Genomic DNA, 16,165 nt, shown 5'->3' on the forward strand with positions numbered 1-16,165 from the left:
TGATCACAAGAGACAGGTCGGGATTTGGAGTGGAATCGAAGTGGGTGGGGGTGCAAAGCTGTGGAGCTTGTGACTGCCAGGTCCAATGGAAACCCTTTTTGATGATGTTGAAGATGCTTCTGGGAGCCGACTGCCATTGATCCACAAAGATCATGAGGCGACCACCGGGAGCATCACTTACCGGCTCTGCCATGGTGCAGAAGCTTGGGGTTGGTCTTGGTTCTGCGGTCCGCATTAGTTCTGCTGGGGTTCGGTCGGGGTTGATACGGTCCTGCAGAGTGTTGTTTAGAAGCTCCTCGAGAGGTGTGCTGTTGGGACCCTCTGGAGCCTCGTGTTCCCATACCTCTGAAGCCTTGCCATTGTCTGGTGGGGTTGTGAAACCGCGTGGAGAAGCCTGTTTGGGAGCGCGGCTGTAGCTGAGGATGGTAGGGTCCGCAAGGGTATGGGGGGCGAAAGGACCCCTGAGGTTGTGGGGACTTGTCAGCTGAACGAGAGGCCGAGGGCGTTCGATCTTTCCGGTACACGGCCGCAGAGGAAGTTTTAGAGGAGGGAACCACCTTCAGAACGTGGTCCTGGATAGCAGCATCAAAGAGCCTCTGCCTGCAAGAGGGAGGATCGCTGGCCCAACAATATCATCGTTGTAGACAAGAAGTTCGCTGAGATGGGGTGCACGCTGGTAAGAAAGCGAGTCCATTCGGAGCAGAAGGGTGACGGCTCCAAGTTTCTCTGCGACGGGAATGGCCATCTTAGCAAACGACTTGTAGCCATATGCTGACCACCGGAGGTTGTGGGTCAGCCAGTGGGAAGGAAGCTTGGTATGTATGGCATTCCTTTTGGATTTGAGCGATTCGTCAGTCGCGGCAATGAAACTGTAAGTGCCAATCAGGAACAAAAGTTCCTCCTTCAGAGAATGAAAGAGAGCGAGCATATGGTGCTGGGGGAGCGTGAGATAGGCGTAAGCCGTTGGAAGATCCGTAATGTGATTGAAGCTTGCCGCTGTGGGAAGGTTTAGAAAGGTAACAACGGAGTCAGCAGCGTCCGCTGCAGTGATGGTGAGGAACCGTTGCACCTTGGGTGTGAGTGGCCGGTCTTTGGAAGCTGCGAGATGCTTCAGGATGCCCGCGGAGGGAACACCTTTGACCAATTTGAGAAGGTCTTTTTGGGCCGTTCGTGCTAGGCGGTGTTTGTTAAGAGCCTTGAGGAGGTCCCCGTGGAGGGAGGACTGCTTATGGAGGTGGATGGTGAGCGGGTGCATGGTCGCTGAAAATCCGAGCTTGTCCATTAGGGAGGTGTTGAACATGGTAAGCCTGGCCTGGAGGTCTCCCGAGGATTGGGATGAGGCTGGACGGGAGGACGGATTATCGTAGCAGTCCACTAGGAATGGAGCTGTGTACTGTAGGAGGTTTTTGTAAACTACTCTGAAGCTGAGGGGATCACTCTTGACGATCTCAAACTTGCCATAGGATTTGTACTTGTAATGAAAGATGACTTGGTTAGTCGCACCCTCAAAAATGGCAGAGGCTCCATCAGGGGGATAGAAAACCTTGGAAAGTTGGTCCTCCGGAGAGGAGGCGGGGCTGTTGAAGTCCTCCATGGCGGCTGTTTTCGCTTGGGCTGCAACCGTACCCTCGGGAGGAAGGACGGGAGTGACGGAAGTGGATCGGTCCAGAGTGTAATTGGGAGAGAAATGACCATCCTCTGAAATGGCTACCGTTTCTACCGCGGGGTTTTCCTCCGCTTCAGAGAATTCTGCTTCCGGGACGTCGTCCTCATAACGGGAGTAATCGTAGTGGGGATTGTGAAGGAAAACCCCTTGGGAAATGGGAGGGTAAGCTTGATGGTAAACACGTCCGTCAGGGGCGTGGTAAAAGTAGGGAGTATGAGGGTCGTAGTGGTCAGAAGGTCCACCAACTTCAGGAAAATAAGGGGGGGCTCTGTGCCCTGGAGGAGGGTAGGGTGGTGAGCGCCGGTGTCGTTGCTTCCGTGATTTCCTTTCTGGGGGTGAAGAGGACCTTCTGCGCTTCTACGAGGGCTTGTGTCTGGAAGACTTGGTTTGCCAGGGCGAGGAGACGCGAGAAGAAGTAGAGGAGGAGGAAGTGGAGTTCGTCCTCATTTGTTTCTTACCCTTCTTGGAGGACTGTAACTCAGCCTCGCCAGAGGAGGAGGAAGAACTCATCCTAGAGCGTTTCTTACTCTTCTTCTTAGGGGACCGCAGCTTAGCTTCATCAGAGGAGGAGAAGATAGCTGAGATGTCAGTTTTGGAGCTCTGTGGTTTTGGGGGAGGGGAACGTGTTCGTCTGTGCCCCCGTGAGGGAGTTCGGGAAACGCTCTGTGTTCGTGACTGGAGTCGAGGGAGGAGAGTGCCAAACTCGTCCCGCAGAGCTTGAGTCTGGAAGAGGTCTAGCACAGCATCTTCCTGGATATGCGATTTTATACGGTGTCTTTGTACCAGTTTTAGGACAGCACACAGTTCCTCTCCTTTGGAGTTGTCCTTGCGAAAGATGTCCGCCCAGGAAGAGCAGTGCAGGCAGGTGGCAGGGTTCCATTTGACACCTCCCGGAAAACCTTTGTGTGGGACGGTGACGCAAGGGGCGTGCTTTACGCAAGGATGTTGGTAAGGCACGTTTTTGCAGTCTGGACAATCCTCCATGGCGAGCCTGAAAGTAGGGGGAGGCAATGAGTAGTCTGCATTGGGCAGAAGAGTAAAAATGTCAAGTGCAATTGTAAAGTCAACTTTTGAAAAAAAAAATGCCGCAACTGCCGCATGTTCGCAAGGGAGACAGAAGATAGAGACTGTCGCTTCATGTCGCAACTGTCGCTTCTGTCACAACTATCGCTTCTGTCGCATCTGTCGCAACTGGTGCTTCTGTCGCTTCTGTCGCAACTGTTGCTTCTTGTTGCCTCTGTTGCTTCCGGCGCAACTGTCGCTTCTGTCGCAACTGTTGCTTCTGGCGCAACTGTCGCTTCTGGCGCAACTGTCGCTTCTGGCGCAATTGTCGCTTCTGGCGCAATTGTCGCTTCTGTCGCTTTTGTCGCTTCTGTCGCGACTGTCGCTTCTGTCGCGACTGTCGCTTCTGTCGCGACTGTTGCTTCTGTCGCAATTGTCGCTTCTGTCGCAACTGTCACTTCTGTCGTAACTGTCACTTCTGTCGCATCTGTTGCAACTGTTGCTTCAGTCACTTCTAGCATAACTGTCACTTCTGTCACTTCTGACGCAACTGTCTCTTCTGTCGCAACTGTCGCTTCTGTTGCTTCTGTCGCTACTGTTGATTCTGTCGCTTCTGGCGCAACTGTCGCTTCTGTTGCAACTGTTGCTTCTGGCGCAACTGTTGCTTCTGTTGCAACTGTCACTTCTGGCGCAACTGTCGCTTCTGGCGCAACTGTCGCTTCTGGCGCAACTGTCGCTTCTGTCGCAACTGTCGCTTCTGGCGCAACTGTCGCTTCTGTCGCAACTGTCGCTTCTGTCGCAACTGTCGCTTCTGTCGCAACTGTCGCTTCTGGCGCAACTGTCGCTTCTGGCACAACTGTTGCTTCTGGCACAACTGTCGCTTCTGGTGCAACTGTCGTTTCTGGCGCAACTGTCGCTTCTGTCTCAACTGTCGCTTCTGGCGCAACTCTCGCTTTTGTCGCTACTGTCGTAACTGTCGCTTCTGTCACAACTGTCGCTTCTGTCGCACATGTCGCACCTGGCGAACATGGTGGAAAACAAGTAGCAGTCACAACTGTCGCATCTGCACAGCTGTCGCAACTAAGATGAACATGCGGCAAGAAGAAGCGGCAAAAAGAAGCGTTAAGAACTATCCAGGGTGGAGAAAACCCAGTAAATGGGCATAAAGATGAGAAGGACTAACACTGCGCACAGGAGGAGTGGTCTGTACGAGAGCTTGAGACGATGTGAGGTTCCTCTGGGCGGGGGGGGGGGCGGCTTATATAGCGGCCGGGAGCTGGGGTGATGACGTCACAGCTTTGCTTGTTGCCACATTTTTTTTTATCGTCTATTGGGAAAAGATTCAAGGAAACAAGTTATACGCTTGAGACAAGGCTACCGAAGGCTAACACAAGTCTGATTGAAATAATGAAAAATACATACATATATACACGCACATACTAACAACATGGCCCTTCGTAACAAAAATAATACAACACAGCATACTACACTGGTTTAATAGGAGGATTTCACTATCTAACACATACAGAACCATTGACCCTGATGTAATACTTATAAACAGTCACTGCACACACGAAAACACAGCAATTAAAATCCCAGGATACAACCTACACACACCTTAATAACACTTCCGATGGCACAGCAATAGCAATTAAAAAGAATATACAATATAAACTTCTTGATGTTTTTTTTATCTGATTTAATTGCAATAGAAGTCATGACCACAACTGGCAAAATTATTATTTCCACACTATATCAACCCCCTTCAAGAAGCTTTATACCAATTCCCGACTTCACCAAACTATTTAGACGCAACAGCCCAGTCTACATGCTAGCCGATCTCAATGCAAACCACCCCACTTTAGGTTACACTCACAGCGACACGAAAGGAAGACAGCAAAACACACTCATACAAAACAGGCTAATACAACACATAAGGCCAGAATTCCCTACATATTACACACACAGAAGAGGTACAACACCTGACATAATATTAACAAACCACAGAACATACCACAACACACATACAATATCAGGACCCCTCACCACCAGCGACCACATACCAATTATATTTACGATATCTACCGCACCTATATTAATGCCATCACCTACCAGACCAAATTACAGTAAAGCAAACTGGGAAACATTCAAAATACACGTCACCAACACACTACATAGTAACACACTAGACAATGAAACACTTGAAACAATACACACTGCAACTGACAACTGGCATCAAGGAATAGAGTACGCAACACAGCAATCAATCCCCACTTCACTATATAAATGTCTACCCTCACCCAAACATAATGACACAACAAAACTTCTCAAAACACTTTTCACTGAATTGCAAACATATTCAAGTGTTCATGGATGGAATTTTAACAATTACAGATATTAAAAACAAATACAGACACTTCTAAACGAAGCACTCATAAATGAAAACAGAGAACACTGGCACACACTCATTAATAAAGTCTCCAGTACCTACAAAGACCCTACAATATTTTGGAAAAAAATAAAACTATTGACCGGTAATAAAGAAAAAGAACCTCACTACATATTAAGCAAAAACAACATCAAAGTTTACACAAACAGGGATAAGGAAAGAGTACACAGGGAATATTGGAGAGAAATATTTAATGGATAGCTTGATGACGAAGATAACAACATTAATGAAGTAGTACTACAAAACATCCGAGATAATATACAAAGAACAATCCCCTATAATAATTCTGACACAACCAGACTCAGCACACACCCCAAAGGCATGATGGTAGCCACCGAAGAAATCATGTAACCACCGAAGAAGTTAGAAACATAATTCAAAGTCTTAAGAGTACCAGACAGGGTGAAAGCGGGATAAACAAAACCATCCTATCACACCTACCAGACTCAGCAATATTAAGACTCACAGACATATACAACAGTGCCATCTCTGCAGGATATTTCCCAGATAGATGGAAAAATGCCATTATCAGACTCATACCTAAACCCGACAAATCCCCACAACAACCTCAAAACTACAGACTAATTTCGCTACTAGAAGTACCAGGCAAAATATTAGAAAGAATAATCAATACCAGACTGAAAACTCACCTTGAGACCAAAAATTTATACAACACCAACCAGTTTGGATTTCGTAATAACAGGGGCACCACACATGCATTAGCAATCATCACTGAGCAAACAGCGCAATACAAATCAGATAAAGGCCAGTGTCAACTAATATTAAGAGGCATATCAAAAGCTTTTGACCAGGTTTGGTATCATGGATTAAAACACAAATTACTTCAGTTGTACCTACCAATAACTATCGAAAAATTTTTATGTGATTTCCTAACAGACCGCACAGCATCCATTAAAATAAATAACCATACAGGACCAAGATTTAACCTGAAATGCGGAGTACCACAAGGAAGTGTCCTGTCACCAACACTCTTCACAATTTACACCAATGATATACAACACCCTCAACAAAACCTCAACATCAGTTTCGCAGACGATATAACACAAATCATTGGCTACCCAGGGAGATCTAAGAACATGCTAAACATAAAAACTGAGCAAGCAATAAAGGCAGTTAATGACTATGAAAAAACCCGGAAAATCAAAACCAACGTTAATAAATTCACACCTCTCCATCTTGCAGCCAAACGAACTTTTCCACTTAACATTAATGAGGAAGAAATAGAATAAAAAAATAAGGGCAAATGCTTAGGATTAACCATAACCACCTCTCGTTATTACAAGCACATTCAGCAACGTAAAAACATAGCAGACTCAGCACTAAATAAATTATACAAGCTATACAATATGCCAGAAAACATTAAAATACACCTAGTTAAAACACTAATCCTTCCCATTCTTGATTATCCACCTATCCCAATACGCACTATGAGTAAAAACCAAATAAGCAAACTTCAGAAAATACAAAATAAAGCCTTAAGATTTGCCACCAATCAAAAATACCCATACACTATGACAACAGAACAAATACACATACACACCAGAACAACACCTCTAAACATAAGAATACACAACAGAGCAAAGGCAATATGGGAAAGGATTGATGTGCTGGACATACCAGTCTTCCAAAACCTCAAAGACAACATTGAACATATAAATAAATACCACCGAGACTTCCCAAGCAGTCTACAAGCATGCAGCACTACACCCACCCCAAACTACTAGCAACCCAACAGACAGTAAACAAACTTACATGGAATCACTTACCTTCACTTACCATACTCCTGAAGATGGCAGAACACCAAACACACCATACACAGGACATCTGAAAGGAAAAGAACATTATGTTACTACAATACAATACATAACAAGCAAGCACACTCGCTTCACACGGGAAACGCAGCTGGAATCCTCTCTCCCCACTCCGTGCCCTGAGTCGGCGGTGAGCCGGTGTGACAGGCTTCGTGGTCACTCCACTTAGTAGTTCGCCGCCGAGGGGTACTGGCCATTGGTAGAGCTTGCTGGCCTCCAGCTAGCGGAGTTGAGGGAGAGGGTTGTACCTCATCCTGAGTCGCTGTCATCCAGGGACCAATCTTGAGGGGGTAAGAGTTGCGTGGTGTTAGCGAGGGAGTAGGGGTAGAGTCAATGCTAGACTCTTCTATGGTGTAACAGGGAGTCCAGACTCGGCCCGTGCCATAACATGGAGCAAACACACAGAACACCAATACCCTTCACAAACACATAACAGAAATTCATTATGTGAATAATTATGAGGCATAATTAATACTAAAAACAAGAAATTATAAGATGAAGATGCGACGAGTACGCAAATGATATAACAACAAATAAAAAAAAATAGCAAGGTGGTTAGCCCACCATCTTTTATCTTCATTTACGTCCTTCATTATTTCTAGCTTTTATTCTTATACATATACTACTCTTCCTTCACCCCTCTTTCCTATAAACGATTCGATTCGATTCGATTTGTTCCTGGACAACTGATACCTCCGCAGATTCTCCGGGGAGGGGTGAGTTTGGAAGGAAAGGCCATCCTCCCTCGCCTTTCTCTCTGCCATGGTAATGCGGTGATCCAGTGTCCAGGCTTGAGCTCGCGGACGACGCTTGACATGCAGCTTGCGAACATAGTGGTCATAAAAGGAGTGTGTTGAGGTGACAATGGAGGAGTACAAGTCTTCAGGAGAGGTCATAGGAAACGTAGGAACGGCGGATGACATGTAGGAGACATACGTTGGGCAGTACTTAGGAGGAATGGTAATGCGGATGCGACGGTGGAGGTGGGGAGGGGCGGCTGGGAGAGAGTAATGGAGGGCGAGGGCAAGATGGTCAGAAAACAGTGTGGGCACAGAGGAGCACGTGACATTGGATGTCACCGGGCCCTGAGTCAAGATGTGGTCAAGAGTGCCTCCTCTTGAGTGCGTGGCACCGCCAGTATCCCATCGTGTTAGCCGGTAATGATGCAGCCATTCCTCTAGGCGTGTCCCGTTGCGATTTGGTGTCGGAGAGATGTCACCCAGAGCAGGATGCCGGGCGTTAAAGTCGCCCATGTAAATGGTGCCTTGAACACTTGGAGTGGGGAGAACAGCAGTGTCTATCTGGCCTGGAGCCACATAGACATTGCACAGCCAAATCGTACCAGTGCCTGCTGCCACCTCAAGCAGTTGAAAGATCGTGTCATCATGTGTAGAGCACCGGAGCAGCCTGTGCCGTACAGCAGGGTGAACGTAGGTGATGAGACCGTTCTGAGCATGATGAACGTAGGGAATGTAGGCACGAAGCGACGGCGGCGCACCCCTTTGTGCCACAGGATGGCCAACAAAAGCCTCTTGAATTAAAATAATATCAGAATGATGCTGCTGCACATAACTCTTGAGGGCAGATTGCTTAAGGCAATGAGTGAGGCCACAGGCATTCCAGGAGAGGACGTGAAGCTGTGGCTGGCTATCTATTATTACTCTTTAGCTTGGCACGACCAGAGGAAGACGAATGGGAGGCGTGGCCAACTCTCCGCGGCGCACTGCAGGAGGACAAGGATGCTGGAGGTAGAGCAGTAACCCGCTCGGTGTGTGGCGAGGGAGTCAACCCTGCCAGCGAGGGTAGTGACGGTGACAGTAAGTGCTTGGAGCGCGTCCATCATAGCAGAAACCTTGGTGTTTATTTCAGCCTGCTGGCTGGCAAATCCCTCCATTCTGCGTTCAATGGCCTCGAAACGAGCAGCATACAAGGAGCATTGAGACGTCATCAACTCCACAGCAGCCTTAAGTGAGGCAACCTCAGGAGCCACCAAACCAGCGTCCATCACCGGCGGGGAGGAGGCCTGGGGTGGAACGGACGTGCGCTGAGCAGACTGTGGGGCGGAAGGCGGAGCGGAGGTGGCGGGGCGCCTTAAACACCCATGCCAGACGTTGACACCTGGCTGACGGCAGCGAGGGCATTTCCACTTCGAGGTATCTGCTGTAGGTGTGTCTGATCCCTGCACCGTTGATTCAGTCCTGTGAGACTGGTGCGGGGCCAGTAGAGGGAGGCTGGGACCGGCGAGGGCAGGCGAGGGAATGATGCTGGCCAGAGCACCAGGCGCACTTCTCAGGACGGGAACAGTAGCGCGAGATGTGGCCGAGGCCCCAGCACCTAAAGCACCAGGGCTGCTCATCCTTCACCCTGCGTACTTCGCATGGTGGGAGACTGGAAAGAAAGTCAAAAGTAATAAAAGGCGGCGGGAGTTCAGGAAGGCTCCAGGTGATGACGATGTGACTGATGGGTTCATCATCCTGAATGAAACGCTTTGCTTTGTACACCCCAGACAAAACCATGGCCAAGGAAGGCTCAACACAGACAGGATAACGAGTCAGTAGGTAGGTAGGCAATTTTTGAGACCTTTGAGGCGCGTCTTACATATCAAGGAACAAAGACAGATATTCCCCTTTAGTCACACTGTCAATAATGTCCGTGCGACTTCTGGAGATGTAGATGAACTGAGACGTTACAGCGGACATCTTGACTTCAGCAAGGCTCCAATCCAGACTGAAGCCCTTGTTGACTTCAGAGAGCCAAAGTAGCTTGGTCTCCACCGATGGAGAGCCTTGGAAGAGGAGCTTTACGTAACCATCCCGTGGAGCAAAGGCTGGAGGAACTGGCGCGGGCTGTGAGGGCAGAGGCGAGATGCATGGCTCAGAGGAGGGAGAGGAGAGTGACGAAGTGGCAGAAGGGACGTCACGGGGAACAGAAGCTATTCCCTGCTTAGCCGCCTTGGGAGCAGGCAAAGATGAGGCATCGTTGCTGTCAGACGAACTGTTGAGAAGACGCTTAGCCGATGAAGTTTGGTTGACAAGATTTGAAGCTTCGTCGTCGGGGAGGGCAACTCCAGCCTCACTCGTGGCTGCTGCCGAGCTCTGCTGATCCTTTTGTGGCATTGAAGGCCACTCACCCTCATCACTAAGGTCGAGGTCGTCCTCGAGGAGAGAGTGAGTGACAGGGCTGTTGTACTCCATTGCTCACTTAAACAGGGCTTGGGGAACGCAGGACACAAGCAGTGAGCAGCATGACGTCATGACAACGTCAAACTGGAAGCATTGCGCATGCGCATACGAGGAGCTCCCTGTGCAGGGAACTCCCTGTCCGGCCGACGTGATTTAACCTCCAATTTACAGCCAAAGTCCAAACACCAGAAGTCCCAACTGCCAAAAATGCGATGACAGGGTCTTACTACAGGTGACTGTGTGATATGGTAGGCGCAGGCTCGCTGGATCCCTCGCAAAACTCCAAGAAAATCAGGAGAATGCACACCCTGGTTTGTTTACAAGGCCCTCTAGCGGCGAAAAGGAATCCAAGCAGAACAGAACAACTTCAGTGTGGGCGTACATGGAACAGATGTCGTCTGACGTCGTTGTATGCTTGGTGTGTAAAGATAAGCTGAAGTACAGTGGAAGTACATCAAACATGATGAAATGCTTGCGCAATATATATATATATATATATATATATATATATATATATATATATATATATATATATATATATATATATATATATATATATATCCCATTGAATATGTGGAGTTCAAGGAGGATGCAGATATGGAGATTGCTGCCAGACCATCCACCTGTGCTCAACCAGCACTGATCGAGGCTATCACTAGGGCTCAGCCCTATAGGAATGACTCGAATAAAAGAAAGAACTTGACGCCCTGGTTGTCAGGATGATAGTGAAAGACTTACAATCACTATCTGTTACTGAAGCCAAGGGGGTTCAAGAGATTAGTAAATGAACTCAACCCCAGATATGAATTGCCACGCTGCAGACAGATAGGTAGAACTCTTCTTACCTTCTATTTACAATAGAGAGGTAGAGAGAGTCTGTCAAGAGCTGGAGAAAGCTAAACGTATTGCTTTAACAACAGACATATTATGGACATCCTGACAAACAAAAACATTCAACACGGTGACAGCTCACTACACATCCCCAGAGTAGGTCCTCAAGTCTGTTGTGCTTGATACTGTTCGTATGGTTAAGTCCCACATAACAGATAATATTGGAACATTTTAGATAAAATTCACTCAGTTGGGACTGACAATGCTGCCAAAATGACTGCAGCAATAAAACAAATGAATGTTCACCATATCCCATGCTTTGCACACACTCTGAATCGAGTTGTTCATTAAGAACACTGAGAATGTCCAGAAGCTAAAAGAAAAAATAAAGACTATTGTAATTTTTTTCCATCACAGCGTGAAGGTTTCTGGTAACTTCATGCAGGTGTAAGAGCAGAACAAACATCCTTAAAACTTATTCAGGATATAGAAACTAGATGGAATTCTACATACTACATGATGGAACGATATTTAGAGCAACATGACCACGTGACATACACTCTCTGCTATCTGGGGAAAACTAATATGTGTCTGTCTAACGAGGAGCTTGTAATAATCTCTTCCAGTATTCTAGACGAGTCCAGAAACTGCTACATACTAGTGGTAACCGTCTGAGCAGTGCGCTGGCAGCTCCAACTCTGGTAATCACCCTGCGCGCTGGCGGCTCCAAGATTCTGGTACTGGTGTACCAGTCTGTATTTCCCCTGTCTGAGATTGTCCCAGGGGGAAATCTGGCCCAGGATAGATCTTCCGCAGGAGGAATTTTGACCGAAGATAATATTTCCCCCTCCTGACCAATATTCCCCCCATCCCCCATACGCATGCAAAACCACCAGATCTTCAATAATAAGGGAGAATCCAGGACCACTAGCAGGAAGCATGAAATTAATGTTTACAACTTTGGCCGTAACAAGTCAACGCATGGCATTACAAGACATTAACTCCAACATAATGAGGCAAACTAGCAAATCATTCAAGGCTAACAATACAGTGATATGATCATCATGCGACAGGAACTTCAGCATTACAAAAAAAAAAAAAAAAAAAAAAAAAAAAAGTCAACAACAGGCAACAGGAAGCAGCTGAGTGCCATAGATTACTAAGACCACTAGTGGGAAGCATGAAGTGAATATTTACAACTTTGGCCATAACAAGTCAACGCACCGCATTACAAAACATTAACTCCAACGTAACAAGGCATTAACATAATGATTACTTCCCAAAATTCCCAGCTACTGTACATCTAAAGCACAAAATTCCAGCAGAGGTGGCCTTGTTTTTTTTTTTAGATGTCATATGTGATTTTGGTTGTGTTGAAACACTTATTACTGACCAAGGCTGTGAATTTGTAAATCAACTGAATGACATCCTCTGTGAAAAGCTGCAGATTAATCACAAAATTGCTTCACCCTATCACCTCAAACTAATGGACTGCAGGAAAGATTCAGCCAGACACTTGAGGGAACTCTTGTGAAATGTGTCAATGAAAAGCAAAATGACTGGGATGTGCACGTAAGAAGAATCCTGTTCAGATATCGCACATCTGTTCATGCCAGCACTGGTGTTGCACCTTTCACTGCGCTGTTTAGGAGAGATCCAGTACTCCCCACCCACTTAGACACTGGATCATAGGTGAAAGACAGAGCAATGACAGAAGAAACTATAAAAGAGGTAACAGAGAGACTAGTGTCAGAAAAGAAGGCAGCTGAGGAAAAAATGGCAGTGAACATTGCAAAATCTCCAAATAGGCAGAACTATGATAAGAGACATACAGGCAAATCAAGTGAAATAGCTGAGGGCTCATTAGTACTGTTGAAAAACAACAAAAACAATCACCAAATGGGAGGAAAATTAGAATCAGAGTACATAGGCCCTTATGAAGTTGTTTCGCTGCAAGGAAAAGGACGTGCAAAAGGATGTGTATTTCAGTAAGAGAAAGGACAATTTTATTCATATTTGTAGATGAGGAAATTGCTACAAGAGTGGAAATAGATGGGGAGGCTGTAACAGCAGAAGAAATAGAGACAAGACCAAAAAAAAAAGCTTCCTGGTATTCTTGTCAATAATAAGGAAAAACTTAAGTAATTTACAAGTACATGGATGATGATGCAGTTACAATGCTTCAAGCTAAAGCTAAAGCTTCAAGCTAAAGATGACATTCCTGGAGCATGGGTTTGTCCAGAATGTGTGGAAATCACAGCAGATGGACGTGAAGTAGTGGAGTGTAAATCTTACTATGAATGGTACCACACTGCTTGCCTTGGATCTACAGAAAATCTCAAGGCAACATGGAGCTGCTGCAAATGTAACCCAACCCAGTATGAAGTTCCCTTTAAAGATTTTTAACTTTATAATAGGAAATTAAAAATTTTAATGTTCTCTTCAGATTTTTAAGTCTCTGCTGGGAGACAGCCTTTTAAACTTGAATTTTAATACTAAGGAAATATGTTTCAACTTCCATTTGTAATCTTAAAATTGTAAATCTTAAGAAAACACATCATGAGCTCCCTTTTATTCTTCAATAACCACTGTATTCACAATGTTACTCTGTTTTCTGTATGGGGTGTCCCTGCTGTGGACTTGCCTCTCTGACATACAAAACATCTCCTTCCCTACCTTTATTCTTGCCTCCCCCTTCCCTTGTCCATAGTGCCATATGACCTATGTTGTCCTGTCACATTTACATACATCATAGGCATTATATTACATTACATTACTTGCCCTTGGTGGCTTGAAAATGGTGGTATGATTTTTTTTATTGTGTGAGGGGATGAAATGGCCAAGAGGAAGGAAATATATCCTATGTCTGTAATTACCCTCAGGGAAAAGCAGCCCAAACCAATTTTCTGGTGGGAGGGGGGTGAGAATTTAACCAAGGCTACTTTTCCTAGAGGGAACTACAGTAAGGGGGGAAAATTTTCCTGCTACACTGGCCCTGTGCGCTCTACATGATTCTCTGCAGAACTGGTTCCAGGAACGGTTCTGACAGATCCACCAGCCCAAGGAATCGATTCCATGAATACCTAAGTTATCGGTTCTTGCCCACCACTAGCGCTTAGGAGTACCCCTCACCACTCCTAGGCACTAAAAGTCTTTTAGGTCTTAAAAGTGATTATGTATTACTTTTAAGGAACTTTTAGCAGTAAAAGTGAAACTGGTCACTAAAAGTACTTTTAGCCTGTTAAAAATGTTAAAAATGTTAATGTATATGGCCCTGGAGTTAAACACATCTTAATGAGAACCTAACTTAATTGATCTAACCTAATTTCCAGCTAGTTTTTAATGACCTTTTCTTCTCCCACACAGAGATCATCCACACCAGAAGAGCTTTGCAGACATACTGGAGAAGAGTGATGCAGATTTCTTCAAGCATCTTTTGGTAACACGACCTACTTTCAGTGAAATTCTGACCATTGTTGAAGAATCATTTGGCCCACAAAATCAGCATGGACTTCATAGTAGAGGATCAGAATTGTGTCTCTATATGACATTGTAGTACCTTGGTACTACAATGTACCATGTACAATTGTAGTACCTTGGTACTGTTTAGAATTTCCAAATCAGCAGTCCATCAGAATGTGCAGACTGTCATAAATATACTTTCAGAACTATCTTCAAGATACATCAAGTAGCCAAGACATCAGGAGTTGCCTATGATAGCAACTGCCTTTTCAGACCTGGGCTCTGTCTATCAGGTGTTATTGGTGCAATCAACGGGTGCCACATTAACATCAAAGCTCCTGATTCTACACAAAGTGATTATGTAGACAGAACCATGAGGCACAATGTAAATGTTATGGCTGTTTGCACAGCCGACAAAAAATTCTCTTTTATTAAAGGAGGATTCCTCAAGTCAGCCCATGACAGCATGGTGTTGAAGAGCACTGCATTGTACTGGTTGATGATACACACTCCTCTTAAACATTTCTCCTCACCAGACTACCATCTTGTTCGTGATTCTGCTTTTGCATTGCAGGAGCAATTGATGGTCCCATTCCAAAATACTGGCAGATAACCTAGGGCAGCTATAAAATTCAACAAAATGCTTTCAAAAGGCAGAGTCATGATAGAAAATGCATTTGCATTTCTCAAGGGGAGGTTCTGTTGCTTGAAGTATGTGGATGCTGATGTTCACTGGATTCAAAAAATAATTACAGCATGCCGTGTTCTCTACAACTTGATGATATCCAATCCTGAGGAGGTAAGAAGATTAGAAGAAGATGGTTTTGAAGATTTTCGAGATGGACCAATTAATGAATGTGGTTGAAGAACTGTTGGTGGAGCAATGAAGTGAAGACGTCTCGAGAACATGATACACTAGCAATATTATGCCAAGCAGAATGCCAAGGAGAATTATGCCAAGGAGATTGAACATTACCAATAGTTAGTAAGAGGCTAATGTTGTCTTATGTCCCAGCAGCAAGTTATACAAGCATAATATATATATATATATATATATATATATATATATATATATATATATATATATATATAAATATATATATATATATATATATATATATATATATATATATATATATATATATATATATATATATATATATATATATATATATATATATATATATATATATATATATATATATATATATATATATATATATATATATATATATATATATACACACACACACACACACACACACATAATCATAATGAGTGAGTTTGTATGTGTGATTTCCTTACAAAGTTGTGATACTAATGTTCATGTTTTCTTGTGATTATCAGGTACTCAAAGAAATCAGACTGCCAAGAGAGGACTGCTCCTGGAGGACACCACCACACTGCCAGGAGAGGACCATTCCTAGAGGACACCATACTGCCAGAAGAGGACCACTCCTGGGGTAGGACACCACACTGCCAGGAGAGGACCACTCCTGGAGTAGGACACCACATTGCCAGGAGAGGACCACTCCTGGAATAGGACACCACACTGCCAGATGAGGACCACTCCTGGAGTAGGACACCACACTGCCAGATGAGGACCATTCCTGGAGTAGGACACCACACTGCCAGGAGAGGACCATTCTTGGAGGAGGATACCACACTGCCAGGAGAGGACCACTCTTGAAGGTCACCACACTGCCAGGAGAAAACCACTCCTAGAGAAGGAAACCACACT

At 45.2% G+C, this 16,165-nt stretch overlaps 1 protein-coding gene across 1 annotated transcript; it reads right to left on the minus strand.

The window, feature by feature from the left end:
- Positions 1–544: 544 nt before the first annotated feature.
- LOC135112816 (uncharacterized) lies at positions 545–10,530 on the minus strand. Its single transcript, XM_064027648.1, has 2 exons — positions 3,852–10,530; positions 545–2,657 (listed from the first exon to the last, which is right to left on the minus strand). Exon 2 carries the CDS (start codon positions 1,592–1,594, stop codon positions 560–562), a length of 1,035 nt encoding a protein of 344 aa, XP_063883718.1. The 5' UTR covers positions 1,595–2,657; positions 3,852–10,530; the 3' UTR covers positions 545–559.
- Positions 10,531–16,165: the final 5,635 nt, after the last annotated feature.

The sequence above is a fragment of the Scylla paramamosain genome, chromosome 24 (genome assembly GCF_035594125.1).
Source record: "Scylla paramamosain isolate STU-SP2022 chromosome 24, ASM3559412v1, whole genome shotgun sequence".
In the NCBI taxonomy this organism is placed as follows: Eukaryota; Metazoa; Arthropoda; class Malacostraca; order Decapoda; family Portunidae; genus Scylla; species Scylla paramamosain.

Excerpts from the sequence above, each read along its gene's own strand:
- LOC135112816 (XM_064027648.1), bottom strand. The coding sequence starts at position 1,594 with ATGGAGGACTTCAACAGCCCCGCCTCCTCTCCGGAGGACCAACTTTCC.